This window comes from Terrapene carolina, unplaced genomic scaffold (genome assembly GCF_002925995.2).
Source record: "Terrapene carolina triunguis isolate 2854851 unplaced genomic scaffold, T_m_triunguis-2.0 Scaffold42, whole genome shotgun sequence".
NCBI lineage: Eukaryota > Metazoa > Chordata > Testudines > Emydidae > Terrapene > Terrapene triunguis.
The window spans coordinates 33,591,100-33,611,777 of record NW_020664393.1 but is presented as its reverse complement, the minus strand read 5'-3'; the positions used below and the strand labels follow the sequence as shown (position 1 = coordinate 33,611,777).

Below are 20,678 nucleotides of genomic sequence, written 5' to 3'. Positions count from 1 at the left end.
TACAAGCTCATTTTAAAAACCCTCTCTTAAGTCTGATGGAAACTGAAGAAAATGAATTCTGTAAACAAGTTTCTCGCCTAATTACCCTTTTCAGTTTTCTGTACACTGAAGGAGGCATTCTTCTGAAACATTTGTCTAAAGAATTCATTTGCTTACATTAATATTACTAATACTTGTTTGTTGAAACTGAATAATAATGCTTTTATCCCCTCATTCTTGTAGTTAACATATAGAATCAGATCCTCACCCTGTTCTGCCTGCAGCAGCTGATAACCTGGAAGATGAAAACCACTGAGCATTCCTCTGCCCCCCAAAATAGGGGCAATCCCTGGCTGGTTTAGAGCTGCCTCTATACCCAGAGTATTCCTGGGGCTTTGTCAGGGCACTGCTGCACTCTGGAAATCTCCTGATACAGGAAAGGTCCCTGGGAGCTGTGGGCAGCTGGGCATAACATGGAGCAGCCTGAGGCTGATTTTTAAATTATGCTGGGGTTTCGTCCCATAATTGGAAAGCCACAAAGTGGCTTAGAGACGACCACATTTGCGCACGCAACACCCAGCTATGCTGAGTGTATCTAGTGTATCTCAACAGCATTTAAGGAGGTAGCCAAATGATACTATACTATAGTATGAATAATATTTAAATTTTGTGTGTCAGAATGTACTTGAATTTTATATATCACTTTCCTTAAAAGATTGTTGATTATTTTCATGTACTGCATTTTTTGCTACAGTTTTTTTCCCTTCTTTGAAATTAAAACATAACAAAACAAAGGGCGGCAGTGGAAGGTAATGTAGGGTACATTTATCCTCGTCATTCCATGCCACCATCACATTGCATTACATCAGTCTTCTTTCCTTTGGATGTTAGTAATCAGGCCAAGATAAAAAGCAATTGAAAGTACATTTTCAGAGGTGGTGTCAGTCAGTTTGGTTGCTAGCTTTTAAGTTGCCTCTGTAGCTATCTTGGATAAAGTGAAGGTCTGTCCGGGCTACTTTATCTTTTTTCAACTTATCTTGGATTCAGAGGAACTTGCACTTTCATATGGTACAAAAAGCAGGTTTCTTAAAACCTCTGCATTCTTTTTCAGTACATGCTGGCCTTATGACATCCCTCTTTGTGATATGCTGCACATCTTACTTAAATATTGAGTTGACTTTAGAAATAATTGAAATCCACAAGTTCAGCTTCCAACCAAGGATCGACATATTCTTCCATCTCTATGCACACTATGGGCTACATTTTTCACTGGCCCTGCACAGATCTGCAGGGGGTGAGCAGGCAAAATAAGCCCCCTCTCCTTGATTGCTGCACAGGAGCTATTCACAGTTCCAGTTTTTGAACTTCTTGAGCACAAGGTTTGTTCCAGGATTGCACCTCTAATAATGTTAGTGCCCTTAAAGGGGACAGGATGGTCAATGACAGGTCCATGTCCTTGCCTCTGTTTCCACATTGGTCAACCAAGCTGAACTGGCAAAGCTGATAGCATATACTGCAAGCTTTTAAAGAGTACCGTTTGGGCTGCTTTGGCCCTTGTTCCCACATGGTTCCTGAACCATTGGATCTGAATCAGGCACAATGGCTCTACAGCTGCTGCTCTGGAAAAGACTGGAAATACATGATCACACTGTGGCCAGTAGGCATTGAGAAGTCTTTGGGCTCAATATAGGGATAACCGTGTGAAGTCTAATAGCCTGTGATATAAAGGAGGTCAAACTAAATGATCTAATGATTGGTGAGAAATCATATACTTCTCATTTTATCCTGTTTTAAAGTTATTTGGTCTCATCCCTAATAAAAAACAATGCATTGGTTGTTAGAGCAGTGGGATTCTTGAAGTTCCTAAGGATGTTTGCATTATATTATGTTTATTGTGGTTGAGACATTTTTAAATGCAGTAAAGTAGGTTCTGATATTTATTTCACTCTTCTGATTGGCACAGATTAAAGAGCATCTTGCCAAAGGACAGAGGATGCTGGCTGGTGATGGAATGTCCCAGGTGACCAAAACGCTGTTGGATTTAACTCAGAGGAAAAACTTTTATGCAGGGGATCTTCTGATTTCTGTGGAAATTCTCAGAAATGTGACAGACACATTTAAAAGGGCAAGTTATATCCCTGCATCTGATGGTGTCCAGGTAAGAGAAATTCTGTAGAACAGGGTAATGATTCAGCTGCTGTATTTTAGTCAATGTTCAGCATTATCTATTTGCCCTAAGAGCAAGTTAAATCTCCTCAGTAGATATAATAGAAGCACAGTAAACATTAATTATGAATAGGGCAAAAGGACCCAGCTACATTTAAGTGAACAAACGTCTGAGAACAACATAGTGTGTCAAAAGTAGAAAAGTCTTTTTTATAACAATTATTCTAGTAACTTTCCATTCTCAGTGGTGGTGGTGGTTTTTTTTTATTATTATTATTATTATTATTATTATTATTTACATCAAGCAGTTCTGCAGCATTGTTTATTCTAGTTCCTTTCATTTGAAAATCTACCCAGGATGTTTAGATGCTTAAGTCATTCTGCCATTGCTTCTGCAATTCAAATAATTAAAGGTCATTAAAAGAGCACAGGAGTGATGTATAGTGCATTTGATGTGAATTTTGTATTTTGCATATTAGATTAACTCTTCCTGTGCCATGGGCCACAGTGTTTATTTCAGCATAATGTGCTGCCTCTCTCAGTATATAAAGTCCTTAATAATAAAAGTTTGGCAGGATTCCAATATCAGGTATTGTTTCTTTTTTTCATCAAGGAATTTTATATGCACTTTTCTCAGAGTGCAGATTTACTTAAAGGAAGATATTAAGAAAAAACAGTGTCAGGCAGTATATCACTTATTAAATGGAGGGTTCTGTGATAATTCATAAAATAATCATGATGTGATTAATGTACAGCATACATATATATGTGTGTATGCAAATATAATTGAAAATGTATGATCTCTTTTAGAAAGACAGTAATTTCTCCAGAGTTAAGGTTTTATCCAGCTTTCTATTATACTCCCAATTTTCTGTCTTTTTCTCTTTCTCTCCCACATACACAAACCTCTTTGCTCAAAATAAAACAGTCTCTCTAAGATTTCTTGTGTGTGGCCCTCATCCAGTGGAAAAATATGCATCCCAAATTGAGGTGAATTGAACAGAGTATTATTAAAATGTAGAGTGTAGAAAAATGAGATTTTTTTTTTAATTTGTAGGAAAAAAATTGGCACAACATGTCTCAAAAACAGTTTGGACTGGAAATTCCATTTTTAATCTGTCTTTCTTTCATGAAAGGCAGTAGTGGCTTTGAGTATGAAAGGTTGACTGCTTAAACAAGGAGTTATTTTGCTACAAATCATTCATACTGTCGTCAGTCCAATAGCCCCAAAGTAGCCTCTCCAAGGCTCACAGAGATTACAGAAACTTTTGGTAGAAACAGCCTTGAGAAACTGCTTGATATAAGTGGTTTCTGTTTATGGACTTAGCAGATGGGGTCACACTCCGCTCAGCAAAATTAGTAAGAACTTGATTCTGTTCCCATTAATATCAATGAGGCAGAACTGGTCCCTAAAACCTTAGTAGACATAGCCAGGAGAAACTAATTTTTGTTTGTTTATTTGTTTTTCCTTTAGAAACGTAGAGAAATTCTGAGGGTGCGGACCAGGGGAGTAAATAGCAAAAAATTATATTGCTAAACTATAGTTCAGGTTGTAAATATATTTCAATTAGGAGATATAATAATTGAATTTCAGTGAGAGTTGGATGCCTAACTCCTATAGTGTCTTTTAAAAATCCCAGCCTAAAAAGATACTGAAGGATCAAAAGAAATAGGAAATTTAGTACATTTATAAATATAAATCTTAAAACTCATATGCACACATTCTGGAAAGCATACAAACATAGAGTGAAGGTATTCCGAGTATTTGGATGTTAAGTAATAATTTCCTCATTGATTTCTAATGATATATGGTGAAATCCTGAGCCAGTGAAGTCAATGGAAGTTTTGCCATTGATTTCAGTGGGTACAGACAAAATGTCAACCCTTGTTGAACTCATGTCTTGGTTACATCTCATGTCTTGGTTTTCCTACCACACATTATTATGCTTTCTAATCTATGGCTTCTGGACAAAATATTAATGAAACCACAATGAAAATTAAGAAGATATTTTTATAATTTAAAAAAAAATTCTCTTTTTCTTAAGGAAAATAAATGTGGACCTTTCATTAAATTCTCAAACTTTGACTCATCTCCCTGAGAAGAAGTAGATAAAGAACAGAATTCTTTATATCTCTTTTTTATACATAAATGAAGTTTTTTAAAAAAACAAGAAGTCATAATTTAGCATTTTGTTTGATGTCAGAACAGTAGATTATGAATTCTGGGTAATTATATATTTCAAAAATGTCAAAAAGATTTTACTACAATTTACCCTTAGATTACTGGCACCAGACTGCCAGCCAAATTAAAGCTTAGAAGGGAGTGCTGTGGGTGTATAAGAGTGTTCAATTGTATTTATTCCATTCTTCTGGGTACTCCCTTTATTATCTGCAGACTTGGGGTTGTGCCAAGTACTAATATCAATATAAGTACATATTGCAATAAATATAATCCATAGACGTTACATGATGATGGGAATGACCAGATATTACTGTGCCTCAGTGGGTCACAGCTGAGGATACCAGATTCAGGACAAACTGCTGAGAAATAGGGCAGACTCACCCCAAAACGAGTGGTCATTCTATTATCAGATATACCAAACCAGAAGCAAAAGTAAACTTCTATCTCACCACACTGGTTAACAAGAGTCCAAACTGCAGTCTTCTTAGGCATCCCAGCCCTTGTTTCACCACCCAGACATTAGACTTAATGATGAGTGCTTATTTCAAACCAATTTCATCAACAAAGATCTCAAAAGGTCAGCTAGATAGCCAGGTCAAAGTATAACTCAGATCTTACCCAATGATGACACTGTTGCCAATCCTTTAGTATCTAATATCTAAAGATTTATTTATAAGACAAAATAAAGAGGAGAGAGTTATGGTGGTCAAGGAAAACAAACACATACACTCATTGCAAAGTTCGTGGATCAGATTTGTAGCAGTGATGTTACAGACTGTTGGCTTGTAAAGGCTCTGGTAACTTCCAAAAGATTAGAAGGTCCATTGACTGGAATGCTCCTTTTAGTGTAAACCCATAGTCCAGAGATCAGAGCAGGAAAGAGGCAAAATGGAGATGCTTCCAGGGTTTTTTATACCTTCTCCCATGTGGAGAGAATGCTCTCAGGTTGTGGGAAATTACAGGCACAAGATAGAGTCCAGGGTCACATGAACAAGTCACATGATCTCGCATGCTTCGATGACTAATAGGCATAGACATTACCCATATTCTGGCTAAGGCATCCACAGGACGGCTCACTGAGCGGGGACAAGTTTCTTCTATGGTTCATTGTGAAAGTTAAATATTCTTCAATGGGTCATCAACTTGAATATTTCGTTCACAATCTGCTGGCCAGACTGGATGTAAATTACCCTATGGGTGTTATCCCAGGAGCAAACACATTTGAAATACAGGTATATAGTCAATATTAATAACTTCAGATACAAAAATGATATATGCACATAAAGAGGATAATCATCAGCAGATCATAACTTTTCTATTTGCACCTTACATAATATACTTTGCACAAGATTTGTTGCAATTGTCTTGGCAATATTAAAGATATAAATGGTCATGTTTCAATCATACAGCGTCACACCAGAGAAATAGGATAAAATTAGAAGACTTCAATATATTTATTTGTGCAAACTAAAATGCCACTGCTTCCAAAGTAGTAGAGAATGAGCTGTTTGTTTAGTCAGACAATATAGCAAAAGTATCACAGCTCTTTTTAAATATGCAACTCAGGTGCCAAGTTATTCATTATATAAAAGTTATTCTCTGCATATTTCAGCTTTTGCTAACAATTGGGGTGTTTTGTACACAACATCAGAAAGAAGAATAAGCATGCAGGAGACAGTTTAAATAACATGGAACAGGATCCTGGATCAATGAGTGAAACTGACAGTACCTTCATGAATGGCAAAAGAAGCCTGAGCAGCTAGGGTTTTTTGTTAGCATGGAGATGGTTAGCAAATATATTCTGAATGAACATTAGAACTAAAATGATGATAACCGTGTTGTTATCCCTAAAAGAAAAAAATAATAAGACAGAATTAAGGTTGTAAATAATGTGCATTAATATGAAACAGCATTTTAGAACATTAGCCAGAAGTAACCTAGGTCTAGTTGAACTATGTTCTGCCAGACTTGAAGAGGTGAGGCTATTAACCAGCTCTACAATCCTCTAATCCTGTGACTGGCTGCGAATGAGGCTTGTCCCCTGTGTAAATTACAACAGTCTGACAGTTGTTTTAATTTATGCCTGGCTGTGCATGATCCCTAGGAGCCATTGCTGTAGCCAGAAATCAAGAGGGCCTAGGATTGCCTCCCCTCCTCCATTTCCCCAGGACATGTCCCCTATGGCGAGCTGCAAACGCGGAGATGACTCCGGAGCCTCCATGCTACCCAGGGATTCATCTTGTCTGGAGGTTTGGGGGAAGGAAATCCTACCCTAGCCATGTAATAGGATTTACAGCAGCTTTAAACCCCCAGAGTGGCTCAAAGCAGCCAGATTGGACTGAAGAATTGCAGATAACAAGAAAATATTTGAAAGGAATTAATTTAAATTAAGAAACCATAGTTGTCTGAAACTGACTGCAGTTGGAGTGAATGAAAATTAAGGATCTCAGAATTTGGGTCTCTCTATAGTAGAGTTTTCTATAGAGGCCATCACTGTCATATCTAAGCTGTGATAGAAAATGAGGGAGCTCAGCTCCACAAGAACATCCAGCACCTCATGGGACTGGACCACTGTTTACCACCCGTTCAGAATTTAGTCCCCTGTCAGTCACTGTCTCTCCTTATGTCTGTGCCCTGCAAAATGCCTTTTGATATGTATACACTGCGTGTTGTGACGCAGGGAATGGCAGAAATATTGGTAGGTTTCTTACAGAAATGGCAGAAATATTGGTAGGCCTATCAGATTCTTGGTGCTCATGTCATATTTCACAATTTAAACAGCAAAACCACATCACAAAGAGCTACAAAAGGATCTCACAAAACTGGGTGACTGGGCAACAAAATGGCAGATGAAATTCAATATTGATAAATTCGAAGTAATGCACATTGGAAAACATAATCCCAACTATACATATAAAATGATGGGGTCTAAATTAGCTGTTACCACTCAAGAAAGAGATCTTGGAGTCATTGTGGATTGTTCTCTGAAAACATCCACTCAGTGTGGATTGGCAATCAAAAAAGCAAACAGAATGTTGAGAATCGTTAAGAAAGGGAGAGCTAATAAGACAGAAAATATCATACTGCCTCTATATAAATCCATGGTATGCCCATATGTTGAATACTGCATGCAGATGTGGTCACCCTATCTCAAAAAAAAAAGAATTTGAATTGGAAAAGGTTCAGAAAAGGGCAACAAAATGATTAGGTGTATGGAGCAGCTGCCATATGAAGAGAGATTAATAAGAATGGGACTTTTCAGCTTGGAAAAGAAATGACTAAAGGGGGATATGATAGAGGTCTATAAAATGAGTGGTGTGGAGAAAGTAAATAAGGAAGTGTTATTTACTCCTTCTCATAATACAAGAACTAGGGGTTACCAAATGAAATTAATAGGCAGCAGGTTTAAAACAAACAAAAGGAAGTATTTTTTTTCACACAACGCACAGTCAACCTGTGGAACTCCTTCCCAGAGGATTTTGTGAAAACCAAGACTATAACAGTGTTCAAAAAAGAACTAGATAAGTTCATGGAGGATAGGTCCATCAATGGGAAGGGATGGTTTCCTTAGCCTCTGTTTGCCAGAAGCTGGGAATGAGCGACAGGGGATGGATCACTTGATGATTACCTGTTCTGTTCATTCCCTCTGGGGCACCTGGTATTGGCCACTGTTGGAAGACATGTTACTGGGCTAGATGGACCTTTGGTCTGACCCAGTATGGCCGTTCTTATGTTCTTATCAACCAGCTCTTCTGTTTAAATTACATGCTACTGGTATCTGCAGTCCGAAAATTTTCATGCATCTCAGCTTCCACAGCTGCTATTTATGGGGCATAGAAAAGGATGAAAATAGAGGAAAAACAGATGTATTGTAACTTGACTCAGGAAGTTCGATATTCTTGTCACCTGTTTCATACTCATGACTTATGGGCAAACAGAACGTATATGTTAAATCAGACCTTGAATCTAGGCTGATTATCTATAAGCCTGATTACATATTCTCACAAAAACCTAACAAATGCTACTATTAATAAATAGTTAGTTTTATTATAAAGAGAAGTACCGGTAGTTAAAATAATCATGAGTAAAAATATTAGTAGCAAGATGCCATAAGTATGAGTAATATGTATAAACAGTGCATAGAGGGAGGAGTCTCTGTACAGCAGTGAGTGCAGGGATCACAATTGTTTCCTACTGCTGCTTTGAGGCGCTGGGAGATTCTCTCTCTTGCACATCCACAAGAAGAGCCATGCAAAATATGGCTACATAACAAAGTTGAAATATTACACTTCAAATTATATTCATATACTTTTGACAGGACAGAATTATTTGAGTTAATTTGGGCATGAACACTGTATGTATTTAATAATTATTGTATATCTCCCAAGTCCCTTTGTTAATTATTCTATATCACCTAGGTCTCTTCATTACAAGTGCTATAAAAATCTTAGATTAATACAGTAAATTAGTCAGTGCATTAATTATGATTAATAAGCATCAGTGGTCTTAACTATCTCTATATTTCTAAATATATTATAGATATTAATCTATCTAAAATGTGTGTATCTCCATCTATATCTATCTAGCTATCCATTATTATACATAAAGCCCCTAATTCTCCTTGACACCATCCTGGCAGTGTAAATGTGATTTTCTCCCACCCTAAGTTCCTTTACACTTGATGGATCACTTGATGATTACCTGTTCTGTTCATTCCCTCTGGGGCACCTGGTATTGGCCACTGGGCTAAATGGACCTTTGGTCTGATCCAGTATGGCTGTTCTTATGTACACTGCCAGCCTGGTATAAAAGGAACTAACTGAAAATGAAAATCAGGCCAACCTCTAGACAAGTCCATTTATATTTATAAATGCACCCATACTGTACGCACATTTATTTTAAATTTAAAATGTATATGCATTATTTTCAAAACTTTTTTAAGAAAAGAAACCTGAATAAACATTCAGTCTCTGCCAATAAAGAAACACAGATATATCTAAAGCAGGAGTGAAGAGTATGCACATTATCAAATAACTTACAACCACCCGTTACATAGTAAGCATGACATAAACCATAAGACTCAAGAATATGAAAAGAGAGCTAATACAAATACACAGCACTCTTATCAAAGAGAAAGAGAGAGAGAGAGACCAGATGTTTAAGGTGACACAGAGTCTCAGAAAGATTGAAAGGTAATATTGTACAAGTGCTGTAATATTTTTGACAAGTGATTCTAGCAACCTCTTCCTTCCATAGACAGGACACCTTTGACACTAGATTTTCCAGGCACTCTTCATTTTCTATAGTGTAGCCATTTATCATTTTAGATATGAACTGTGACATGCAGGGACAAATACTTTGCTGACCTAAATCTTGTGCAATGGTACTGAAGCCAGTGGTAGTGTTCGTGGTGTAAGTCAGCACATAATTTGGTCCCTAATATGGATTTTACACAAGTATATGAAATATCCACTGGGACTAAGATCTAAGAGCCCAAACTTGCATTAATGAACTCCTAAAACTTTCATGAAGTCAAGGACTGGGCCTATGTCTATATATATAGATTCAGTTATAGAATATATAGGAATCTTATTCAAGTGGGATGTGGCAAATTAAAATGTTTGTTACTTAAAAAGGAAAAAGAACATTATTTCGCATCCAGAATATAAATTTGGTTGGGAAAAAATATGATTTCTAGATACTAGACTAGTTTTGGATATAAAGCATATATTAACTGAAAAATGATATGGCTTGTAGGTGTCTTACATTGTGCTAATAAGGCAAAGAAAGAAAGAAAGAAAGAAAGAAAGAAAGAAAGAAAGAAAGAAAGAAAGAACAACCAATAAATCTCTACGGGCATTTTTGACATGAAAATCTGTTTTCATGGTCCTTAATTAACCTTTCTGAAATGTAGAAACATTTGGAAATATCCATGTGAGCCTTGCATCCTTTTACATATCTTGAGAGCTGAAAGAGGAAAACTCTTAGAGATGAAGAATCTCCTTTGGAAAGAATTTTGTAGGTTAAATTACTTGACATTTAATTTGCAGAGTATATTTTATGATGGATTATTGTATTTATAGTCCTCATGATGTAGTACTGAATGTGAATGGATACTCTAAGTGCTTGAGTAGATAAATACCGAGAGTCATATCCAGGACCCATTAAAGTCAGCGAACAGAATCCTGCTGATTTCAGTGGGCACTGGATCAATCCCTGAGACCATTTTGCTTCTCTGTTTTCATTACTGCATTGATCCCCAATGTTCCCTCCCTTATGCATTCTTATCATCCAATTTTGTATCACTGAAGCCAATGGCATTTTTGTCACTGACTTCAATGGGAGAATGGCCATGCCTTCAGTTATGTCATTTTTTAAAGTCTCTTTTGTACCAGTTCAGCAAAGCCCTAAAGCACATATGTAAGTGCTTTGCTGAATCATTATTAGCAATGTAAATTATTGGCAATGTAATTCTCACATTGTAAATGGCATCATTAGCTTCCTCCCTTGGGGCAGTGTGAGACTATGGAGGAAAACAAGTGTTTTCAGTGCGTTCCTCTTCCCATTCTCCCAAGATCATATGTTGTTAGAGGTAAATTTTAGGAGTCGGGTTAAATTGGTGAACATTTTATTTTGTGAAAATGTTTTCCCTAATTTTGTGCAGTTTTATATTCCCCAAATTTTGATATTTCCAGTCATGAGAATTTTGGTACTGAAAAATTCTTAAAAATCAAATTTATTCACAAAATCTCATGTGCAATATTTTTATGGAGCATGGGGATATTCTGAAGCAGGAGCATGGTGTAATTCAGTGATATTCAGACCTCAGTGTTCAGGACCCAAATTAGCGATCAGCATTACCCAAAAGACCCACAGTAGTGTCAATTCATTGTTTCATTTACTATAGTACTATTTAAACAGTATGACAGGGGAAATATTTAATTTTATATGTTTCTGTGAGAATAATATATATATATATATATATACTTGCACTAAGTTATTAACTTATATTTAGTGCAAGTTGGTCACTTAACTGGTTAATAACAATAAAAGCGTCCTGATTGTTCAATAACTTTAATATCATGTGCTGCAAAAAGCTTCAGGAGACACATTAAAGAGCCATTTGCAGCTCACAAGCCTCAGTCTGACTATCACTGGTGTTGTTAGTGCATTGAGTAGAGAGCTGGGAGCCAGGAACAACTAGTTCTGTTTTCACCTCTGTCACTGACTATCCTTAATACTTTATACTCACAGTAAATATCATTTTAAAAATGCTACTTAATTATGCTTCGCACCATCCTTTTCAGGGGGGTTAAAACTAATGGTGTAGGAGAAAGGAGAGCATATGATACTTAATCCAATTTCTGTAGTGACTTCCTTTGTGACCTTGAGTAAGTCACTCATGATCTGTTTTTCAGAGCTTATGAGTACCCATTACTCTAACTGAAGTTAATGACAGCTACAGGAATCTTTTATAAATGAATATAAAAATCATTAGATAATTAACAGACTGCAGACAAAATTGTATGAGTGCAAGAAAACTGATACAGATTTGAGCTGAACAGGCTCTGCACCAAAAAAAACCTAACTCTTACAGATAAAATAAATTGTAGGTAAAAGTGGCGGGGGGCGGGGGGAATGCAGCTGATGGAATTAAAAAAGAAAGTTCTGAGAAACACTTGAAATAAATTGATTTTTTTTAAAGTATGCTTTAAAAGCTGACTAGCTTTTAAAGATGGTTGTGACTTTAGGTGTCATTCATATGATTTGCTTAAAGACATTCAATACATAGGGCAACCAAATATAGAAAGTAACAGCTAGAGACAATTATATATTTTCTGTTTAAGCCTCCTAAAAAGACATCTACTTTTTTGAAAAGTAGCTGGCACACCTAGTTGGAGAGCGACCATAGACTGCCTGTTAGTTTATTTATTATTACCATTCTGTTAAGAGTTTGGGGGCCTCCCAGGTCAGTTTCCCATTTGGAGCAGAAATTGATGACATCAAGTCAGGTATTTTTAGTGTAATTTGTTTATTTTCAAAATGTACACAAGTCTTGTTTTCTGAAACAAGTAGGGGCTTAAAAATGGCACACAGGCAGTTGCCTTTGGTAGAGGCCTTGGACCAGGCATTTCTACCCTATCCTAATAATAATACCCTTCTTGCTCTGTATTTTTCCAGGTACTCTCACAACCAGAACGCCTGCTTAGTACACAGCACTTGTTTCATCCCACAACCACATAACCCCTCTATTCCAAAAATGCCATTGGACCACATGTTCTCAAGAGGGGGACATGAAACATCATTAACCCTTTTGTGACATTATTGCATTCAAAAGGAAATTTATTAAGCTTTCCCTGCCTAAGGAGACTGAATTAAACCTAGTCTCCTTTACCAGTTTCTGGATGAGGTGACTGCTTCAAAGCCCGTAAAGGCAACCTATTACAATATTTTACTGCCAGAGACCTCCATTCAAATGTAGATAAAAACAAGTGAAAAGAATATTATGATTTACTGTCAAAGTACTTCCCAGTAAACATTGGCCCATATCTGACAATCATTGCATTATACTCAGGAGTAGAGCTGAGAGGATAATTGATTTTTTGGTTTGGTGCCCCTCTCTCTCTCTCTCTCTCTCACATACACACACACACACACACACACACACACACACACACACAAGGGCAACCCCCTACTATGAAGACAACTATACTAGTACAAATGTGTTTTTACTGCTATAACTTATTTCCATTACCATATGTCAATAACCTATACTACTGTAAGTGTCTCCACACTAGTAGCATTGTACCACTTCAACTATACCAGTACAATTGTTATGGGGTTTGGGTTACAATCCAGACCAGTAAGAGGTTGTGTCACCACTTGCCCTGCAACTCTAGGTGCCTTAAAATGTTTTGCTGCTTTAGCTCCCAGCTTGGGATGCTCAAAACCAGCCTACAAGTATCCAGGTCACACCCTGAAGTGTCTCGGTATTAGATAGTCCTGATTCGGTAGCTCTGACCCCAGCCTGTCTACAGCCTCTATTTGGCTTCCACCAGCCTTGGTTACAACCACCAAAGTGATCCCAACACACACCATGAATTTCCCCCAAACCATGTGCCATGTCCAGCCCTGTCCTGGACAGTTTAGAGAAATAATAAGGTTTGTTTGTTCCTCTAAAGAAATAAAAGTACTAAGTTACGTGATGCCAAGTAAAAGGAATAAAGTTAGAAAGAGTTATAAGCAAATCAAAGTGAAAACAAGTATCAGAGGGGTAGCCGTGTTAGTCTGGATCTGTAAAAAAGCAACAAAGAGTCCTGTGGCACCTTAAAGACTAACAGATGTATTGGAGCATAAGCTTTCATGGGTGAATGCCCACTTCGTCAGACACATGTAATGGAAATTTCCAGAGGCAGATATAAATATGCAGGCAAGAATCAGTCTGGAGATAATGAGGTTAGTTTAATCAGGGAGGATGAGGGCCTCTTCTAGCAGTTGAGGTGTGAACACCAAGGAAGGAGAAATTCCAAGGGAGTGAAAACACTCATCTAAAAGTCTAAAACTTAATCTAACAAAGTACAGGCTTTGTTCAAGATGGTTTCTTTCACAGTCTTCCTTCTTCCCAGCTATGGCTGACTTTTTCTCAATTAGCACCTTCCACAGATGTACAAGGTATGTACAGCTGGCAAGAGTGACAGAGTGGTGAACCGCCAATGGACCTCTGTCACAACAATACAAAATCATTCTTAATTATAACTTAATGGCATGAGCATTTGTTATATTCCTGAATTTCATTTTACTTTGATTTTTTTTATTTCAATTTTGCAGAACTTCTTTCAAATAGTTAGTAATCTACTTGATGAAGAGAACAAAGAGAAATGGGAAGATGCACAGCAGGTAAGATTTGCCTATGTTGCTATTTAGTTTCAAAAATTACCAAAGTAGAGTTTTACATTTTGCCCTAAATATGCTCAGTTGTAATCCCAAAACATGTCCTAATTATTTATATATTTATTTAGAGCTATCAAGGAATTAAAAAAATAATTGTGATTAATCACGCAATTGATCAGGCTATTAAACAATAACAGAATATCATTTATTCCAATATTTTTGGATGTTTTCTACATTTTGAAATATATTGATTTCAATTACAATACAGAATACAAAGTGTACAATCCTCACTTTTTATATTTATTTTTATTATAAATATTTGCACTGTAAAAAAACCAAATAAATAGTATTTTACAATTCACCTAATACAAGTACTGTAGTGCAATCTCTTTATCATGAAAGTGGAACCTATATAGGTAGAATTATGTACAAAAATAACTGCATTCAAAAATAAAACATTGTAAAACTTTAGAGCCTAGAAGTCCAATCAGTCCTACCTCTTGTTCAGCCGATCACTCAGACAAACAAGTTTGTTTACATTTGCAGGAGATAATGCTGCCTGCTTCTTGTTTACATTGTCACCTCTTGCATCTGAAGAAGTAAGGTTCTTACCCACGAAAGCTTATGCTCCCAATACTTCTGTTAGTCTTAAAGGTGCCACAGGACCCTCTGTTGCTTTTTACCTGAAGGTGAGAACAGGCATTTCCATGGCACTGTTGTAGCTGGCATTGCAAGATATTTACATGCCAGATGTGCTAAAAATTCATGTCTCTTGATGCTTCAACCAACATTCCAGAGGACATGCGTCCATGCTGATGATGGGTTCTGTTCAATAACAATCTCTTGCAGTGCAGACCAATGCATGTTAATTTTCATCATTTGAGTCAGATGCCACCAGCAGAAGGTTGATTTTCTTTTTTGGTGGTTTGGGTTCTGTAGTTTCCGCATCAGGGTGTTGCTCTTTTAAGACTTCTGAAAGCATGCTCCACACCACATCCCTCTCAGATTTTGGAAGGCACTTCAGATTCTTAAATCTTGGGTAGAGTGCTGTAGCTATCTTTAGAAATCTCACATTGGTACCTTCTTTGCATTTTGTCAAATCTGTAGCGAAAGTGTTCTTAAAATGAACAACATGTGCTGGGTCATCATCCAAGACTGTTATAACATGAAATATATGGCAGAATATGGGTAAAACAGAGTAGGAGACATACAATTCTCCCCCCAAGGAGTTCATTCACAAATTTAATTAACACATTTTTTTTTAACAAGCGTCATCAACATGTAAGCATCTCCTCTGGAAGGATGGCCGAAGCATGAAGAGGCATATGAATCTTTAGTGTATCTGGCATGTAAATATCTTACGACGTCAGCTACAACAGTGCCATGTGAATGCCTGTTCTCACTTTCAGGTGACATTATAATTAAGAAGTGGGCAGCATTATCTCCTGTAAATATAAACAAATTTGTTTCTCTTAGCGATTGGATGAACAAGAAGTAGGACTGAGTGGACCAGTAGGGTCTAAAGCTTTACATTTTTTTGTTTTTAAGTGCAGTTATGTAACAAAAAAAATTACATTTGGTTCCACTTACACGATAAAGAGATTGCACTACAGTACTTGTATGAGGTGAATTGAAAAATACTATTTCTTTTGTTTATCATTTTTACAGTGCAAATATTTGCAATAAAAATAATACAAAGTGTGCACTGTACACTTTGTATTCAGAGTTGTAATTGCAATCAATATACTTGATAAAGTAGAAAAATATCCAAAAATATTTAATAAATTTCAATTGGTATTCTATTGTTTAACAGTGCGATTAATCCCAATTCATTTTTTTAATCGTAATTAATTTTTTGAGTTAATTGCGTGAGTTTACTGCAATTAATCTACAGCCCTAATTTATTTGTTTATTTTTGAGGCAGTGCTGAGTCCTTGTTTCAGGTTTAGTGTAGTTTTATTTTTCTTTTCATCAAATATTCATTAGACTTGTCAGTTTTATGGAATGAAAACGTGCTAAGGTACAGTTAAAAATAAAATCATATTTTATGAGAGAAACAAAAGCATCTGAAACTAATAAATCCTTTGCAAAAGTATTTTAAAGTTCTTATACTAAGCTCGTCACAGCAAATAATCATGAAAACACATGCATATTTCATTATATGAGATGAATATTTCACTTAGTATAAACAGCATTAACTAGCTGAAAGTGCTAGAGAGAGAATTCTTTTTACAGGGCTAAGCAATCTGATTCTGTGTTCTTTCTAAAGACTACCGAATTAAGATTTGCAAACGAAAGGAATTTTCACCATTTTTTCCTGCCAGCTTGCATAAGATGATTTGCTTTGAGCAAACTGCATTTGTACACTACTTTGGATCCCTGAAATTGTGCTCTGCATTCTTCTTTCTGGTAGAAAGAAAGCCTCATTCACTATCAATAAATTGCTGACTTTCTATCAGAATACAGCTGCAGCAGCTCAACATCCTTTTTCTAGATTAATTGCCAGCATCAGAAATCATTAATTATGGATTATATAGAATACAAATATACAGCACCCACTTTAATACATGCCTTTTGTTAAGAGCTGATGTAAAGCGCCTCATAGAGGACGCCATTTGCGGTCCACAACAATAAATTTTTATTGGGCCTGCAAAACTCAGAAATTATGCTATGTATTCTTTATCGCCATCTACTGGCACTTTATGTATTAACTACATACTTTCCATATACACAGATATAGAGCACCCATGTAACACCTATGGCTCAATGGTTTCTCCTGCAGTTATTTTCTGTGAAATTCTAACTGGAGTGAATACTGACAACAGACCCTTTTGATTGAAAGGGTCTTCTTACTCAGTCCAGGAACATGTACTGCTTGTTTGGTGTGTGGATAATATTGATACTAAAACATTTGTTACCTTACAAGAAATCATTAGAAAAATAAATTTTAAATCTGCATCACTCAGGGCAGCATTTGTACCTTGCCAGGATCTTGAACACCACAATTAATTAGTGTAAAAGAAAGTAGGTTGTTGCTGCCCAAATCTTTGGGCCTGCATAGACTACAGAACAGAGCATGCAATTGCCCACCTTGGTCTGAGAGGCTCTGGAGCTAGACACATCAAACCATAGGAAGGAACAGTATTGGATGTTAGGACTTGTAGTCTCCAAAATCAACACATGCATATTAAAGAAGAGAGTGGCTGTATTCCCAAATGCAGAACAGTATACAGTGAATATCATTTACATTTTGTATTTTGACCATCCCTTATGTATGAGGACAAAAAATGTATTGTGTCTAGCAGGATATCCATTTTAAAAAAAATGTTTATTTTACAGAAAAGTATCCCTTGTCCATGACGCAGACAGTAATCCTTTCAATGATTTACTGATGTATATGTTGTATATGATATCAGTTTATCCACTAAATGTGTTAATAAATATAACGGTTTCTAATCTCTTGATACTATTGCATAATTAATACATATTTTTTGTCCTAATGCCCTCTCAGGACCATGAAAATGAAATATGTTTTCTTGTAAATGGACTAGTTTACTACTAGTTTACTACTTTATCTCTGTGTGCTAGCACTAATAATAATGTTAAAAATGAATACACACAGATTCAAGAATGCATTTTATAGTTAAACACTGTTTCAAAGCAACAAAGATGATACCATACTGCAAAGAACTAAGGGCCAAATTTAGCCTTCATATACATACACAACTCGTATCAACATTGTTGGAGGTTGCCTGCACAGATTTGAAGGCAAAATTTGATCTACGTTTGTTTCTGGAATATTATTCTGAAATACAGTAACCGTTACTGAGGGCTGTGGAGAGCAAAGAATTTGAATCCTTTTCTGTTAAGTGCATTAATTTATGGGCAAACATCTCACAGTTCTTGGGCAAAGCTGATTTTGAATGATATTGTGAGAGATCTTGTCTGCTCGCCTGGGGATAAATGATACATTGAAGACTAAAACATATTGTTTTGCAGTAACTTAAAACTTTGGACATTAAAACATGATGAGTACAATTTAGCTGTTGAATGTCCCAGCTCATTTTATTGTACTTGCTTATGTGAATGATACAGAGTTTGTGAAGGTCTTGCAGTTATTGTGTATCTGACCTTCATTTATTAGATCTATCCAGGATCAGTGGAGCTAATGCAGGTGATTGAAGATTTTATACACATTGTTGGAATGGGGATGATGGACTTTCAGAATTCATACCTAATGACTGGAAATGTAGGTAAGAAATAGGAATTTCTTTTATCAAATATTTGAAAATCAAAACATGCAAGTATGTACTTTATACCTGCTGTCTATATGATTGGGATCCTCTTCTAAACTTGTGTTTTGGTGTTTGGTCATCTATTGTCTAGTTTATTAGTCTATTTAAAAGTGAATGTGTGAGTAGTGAATCTTCTACTTTCTCATCTCTCACAACCTGAATATAAAGCTTAAGATCCTAAATAAAATCCAAAAAGTAGCCTATGTTATGCTATGCATATACTAGAAGCCTGCGAGTATACACAATGATCCAAATAGCAATTTGAGACATGATAATTAATAATTTTAGTGTATGTATATATAATTATTAATTATCATGTCTCAAATTGCTATTTGAATATTGTGTATACTGTATAATTTTAGTGTATGTACATATTATGTATATATAATGTGTACACTAAAATTATACATACATAATGTGTGTGTATATATATATATATATAATGTCTGTATATATATATATATATATTAATTATAATGTCTCAAATTATATATCAATTTGAGACATTATAATTAATAATTTTAGTGTGTGTGTGTATATATATATATATATAAAGCTAAATTGTGTATATATATATATATATAATTAATTGCTTAATTCACTGGATAAATGTTGATTTTGTTGACAATATTTCTACTAATTTTTTATTCACCCATAGACCTTATTGTGCATATTGTATTATGTTAGTAATTAGCCTCAGCAAATACTATTAATAAAACCTAAACATCAGTTGTCATTATAAAACAAAATCATTTAAAAGTTTGGGTTACTTAGGTTTTCAGTTTTTCTGTGTGTGTGTGTAATCAAAATTTTGTTTTGATTTACTTTTTAAAAGACTTGTTAGAGCAGCTGTACAACATTCATAATGCCAGTGAAGACTGAGACAATATAATAAAATATCATTCAGAACATATGAAAGATGTCATCAACCAGGACTCAACCTATTAGGGGCTGTAATTATCTCTGAAGTATCAGGTCATCTAGGGCATGGAGTACTAATGCATTTGAAATGACCCAGACTGTAAGGCAATTTTGAGTATTTCATCTTGTTGCCATAATTTGCAGTGACTACTATCAAGCTGTCTGGAGTGGCTCATGAACATGGGTGCCAACCTCCAGGCAGACTGTTACAAATCAGGGCATAAACCTTAAACTGGTTGTGTGTTTTATGATTAGATTTCACCAACCAAGAATCAAACACTATAATAGCCTTAAGATGGAGTCAAAGACAGTCTACCTTGGCCACTCTGGCTATCTTGCCACCCAAGAAAACCTGCCTTTATGATAGATGTTACCTTGCACTAAAAATCACAACAAAATTCAGGTTACTTCCAGTCCCAAAGGATCAGTCACTTACCCCAGGTCAAGTACACCCTAGTTCTTACACCAAAGACAATGCTTGAAGTCAATCCTTTAATAAACTACCTAAAGGTTTATTAACTAGGAAAAAGAAATAGAGTTATTTACAAGGACAAAACAGGTAAACATACACAAACAAATGAGTTACAGTCTTAGGTTCCAAATAGCAATAGAAGCCACTGTCATGTGCAAGCTTCATATGTCCTTCAGGGCTAACCAAAGCTGAGCAGCTTAGGGATCCTTGCTTAACCTTAGAAATATTGCCCTTTCCAAATTCCAAGTAGCATAGTGATATAGTTCCTTCTGGTCAGGGAGTTTTATTTCCTTCCTTCAGAGTTCAAACTGTGATGGGATGGTTATGTTCACATCCCCTTTTGATGGGTGTGGGTGTGGGGGGGAGCAATCAACAGAGTCTTTTGTCCGTTGATGTTCCATAATGGTTCGCCTGGTGTCTATAGGCATTCTTTTGATGGGCAGGAGATGACATCTCTTGTGGTAAACCAGTATCTCACACTTGGTAATGCTTCTGTCCTGACTCTGGGGGTTTTCAGTTTCACAGCAAACAATTTTATCATTACAAAGCAACACTTAGGGCTTATCTACACTGGCACTTTACAGCGCTGCAACTTTCTCACTCAGGGGTGTGAAAAAACACTCTCCTGAATGCTGCAAGTTTCAGTGCTGTAAAGTGCCAGTGTAGACAGTGCACCAGTGCTGGTAGCTATTCCCCTAGCTATTGGAGGTGGTTTAGGGTGACCAGATCACCCAAGTCAAATATCGGGACGCGGGGGGGGGGGGGGGGGGGG

At 36.2% G+C, this 20,678-nt stretch overlaps 1 protein-coding gene across 1 annotated transcript in view; it reads left to right on the top strand.

Moving 5' to 3' along the window:
- ADGRB3 (adhesion G protein-coupled receptor B3) overlaps nucleotides 1–20,678 on the top strand; it is a 600,480-nt gene that overhangs the window by 301,749 nt on the left and 278,053 nt on the right. The window contains exons 10-12 of the mRNA XM_026654815.1: nucleotides 1,943–2,137; nucleotides 14,156–14,224; nucleotides 18,363–18,471. Coding sequence (XP_026510600.1) covers nucleotides 1,943–2,137; nucleotides 14,156–14,224; nucleotides 18,363–18,471 — 373 coding nt within the window. The remainder of the gene's footprint in view (nucleotides 1–1,942; nucleotides 2,138–14,155; nucleotides 14,225–18,362; nucleotides 18,472–20,678) is intronic.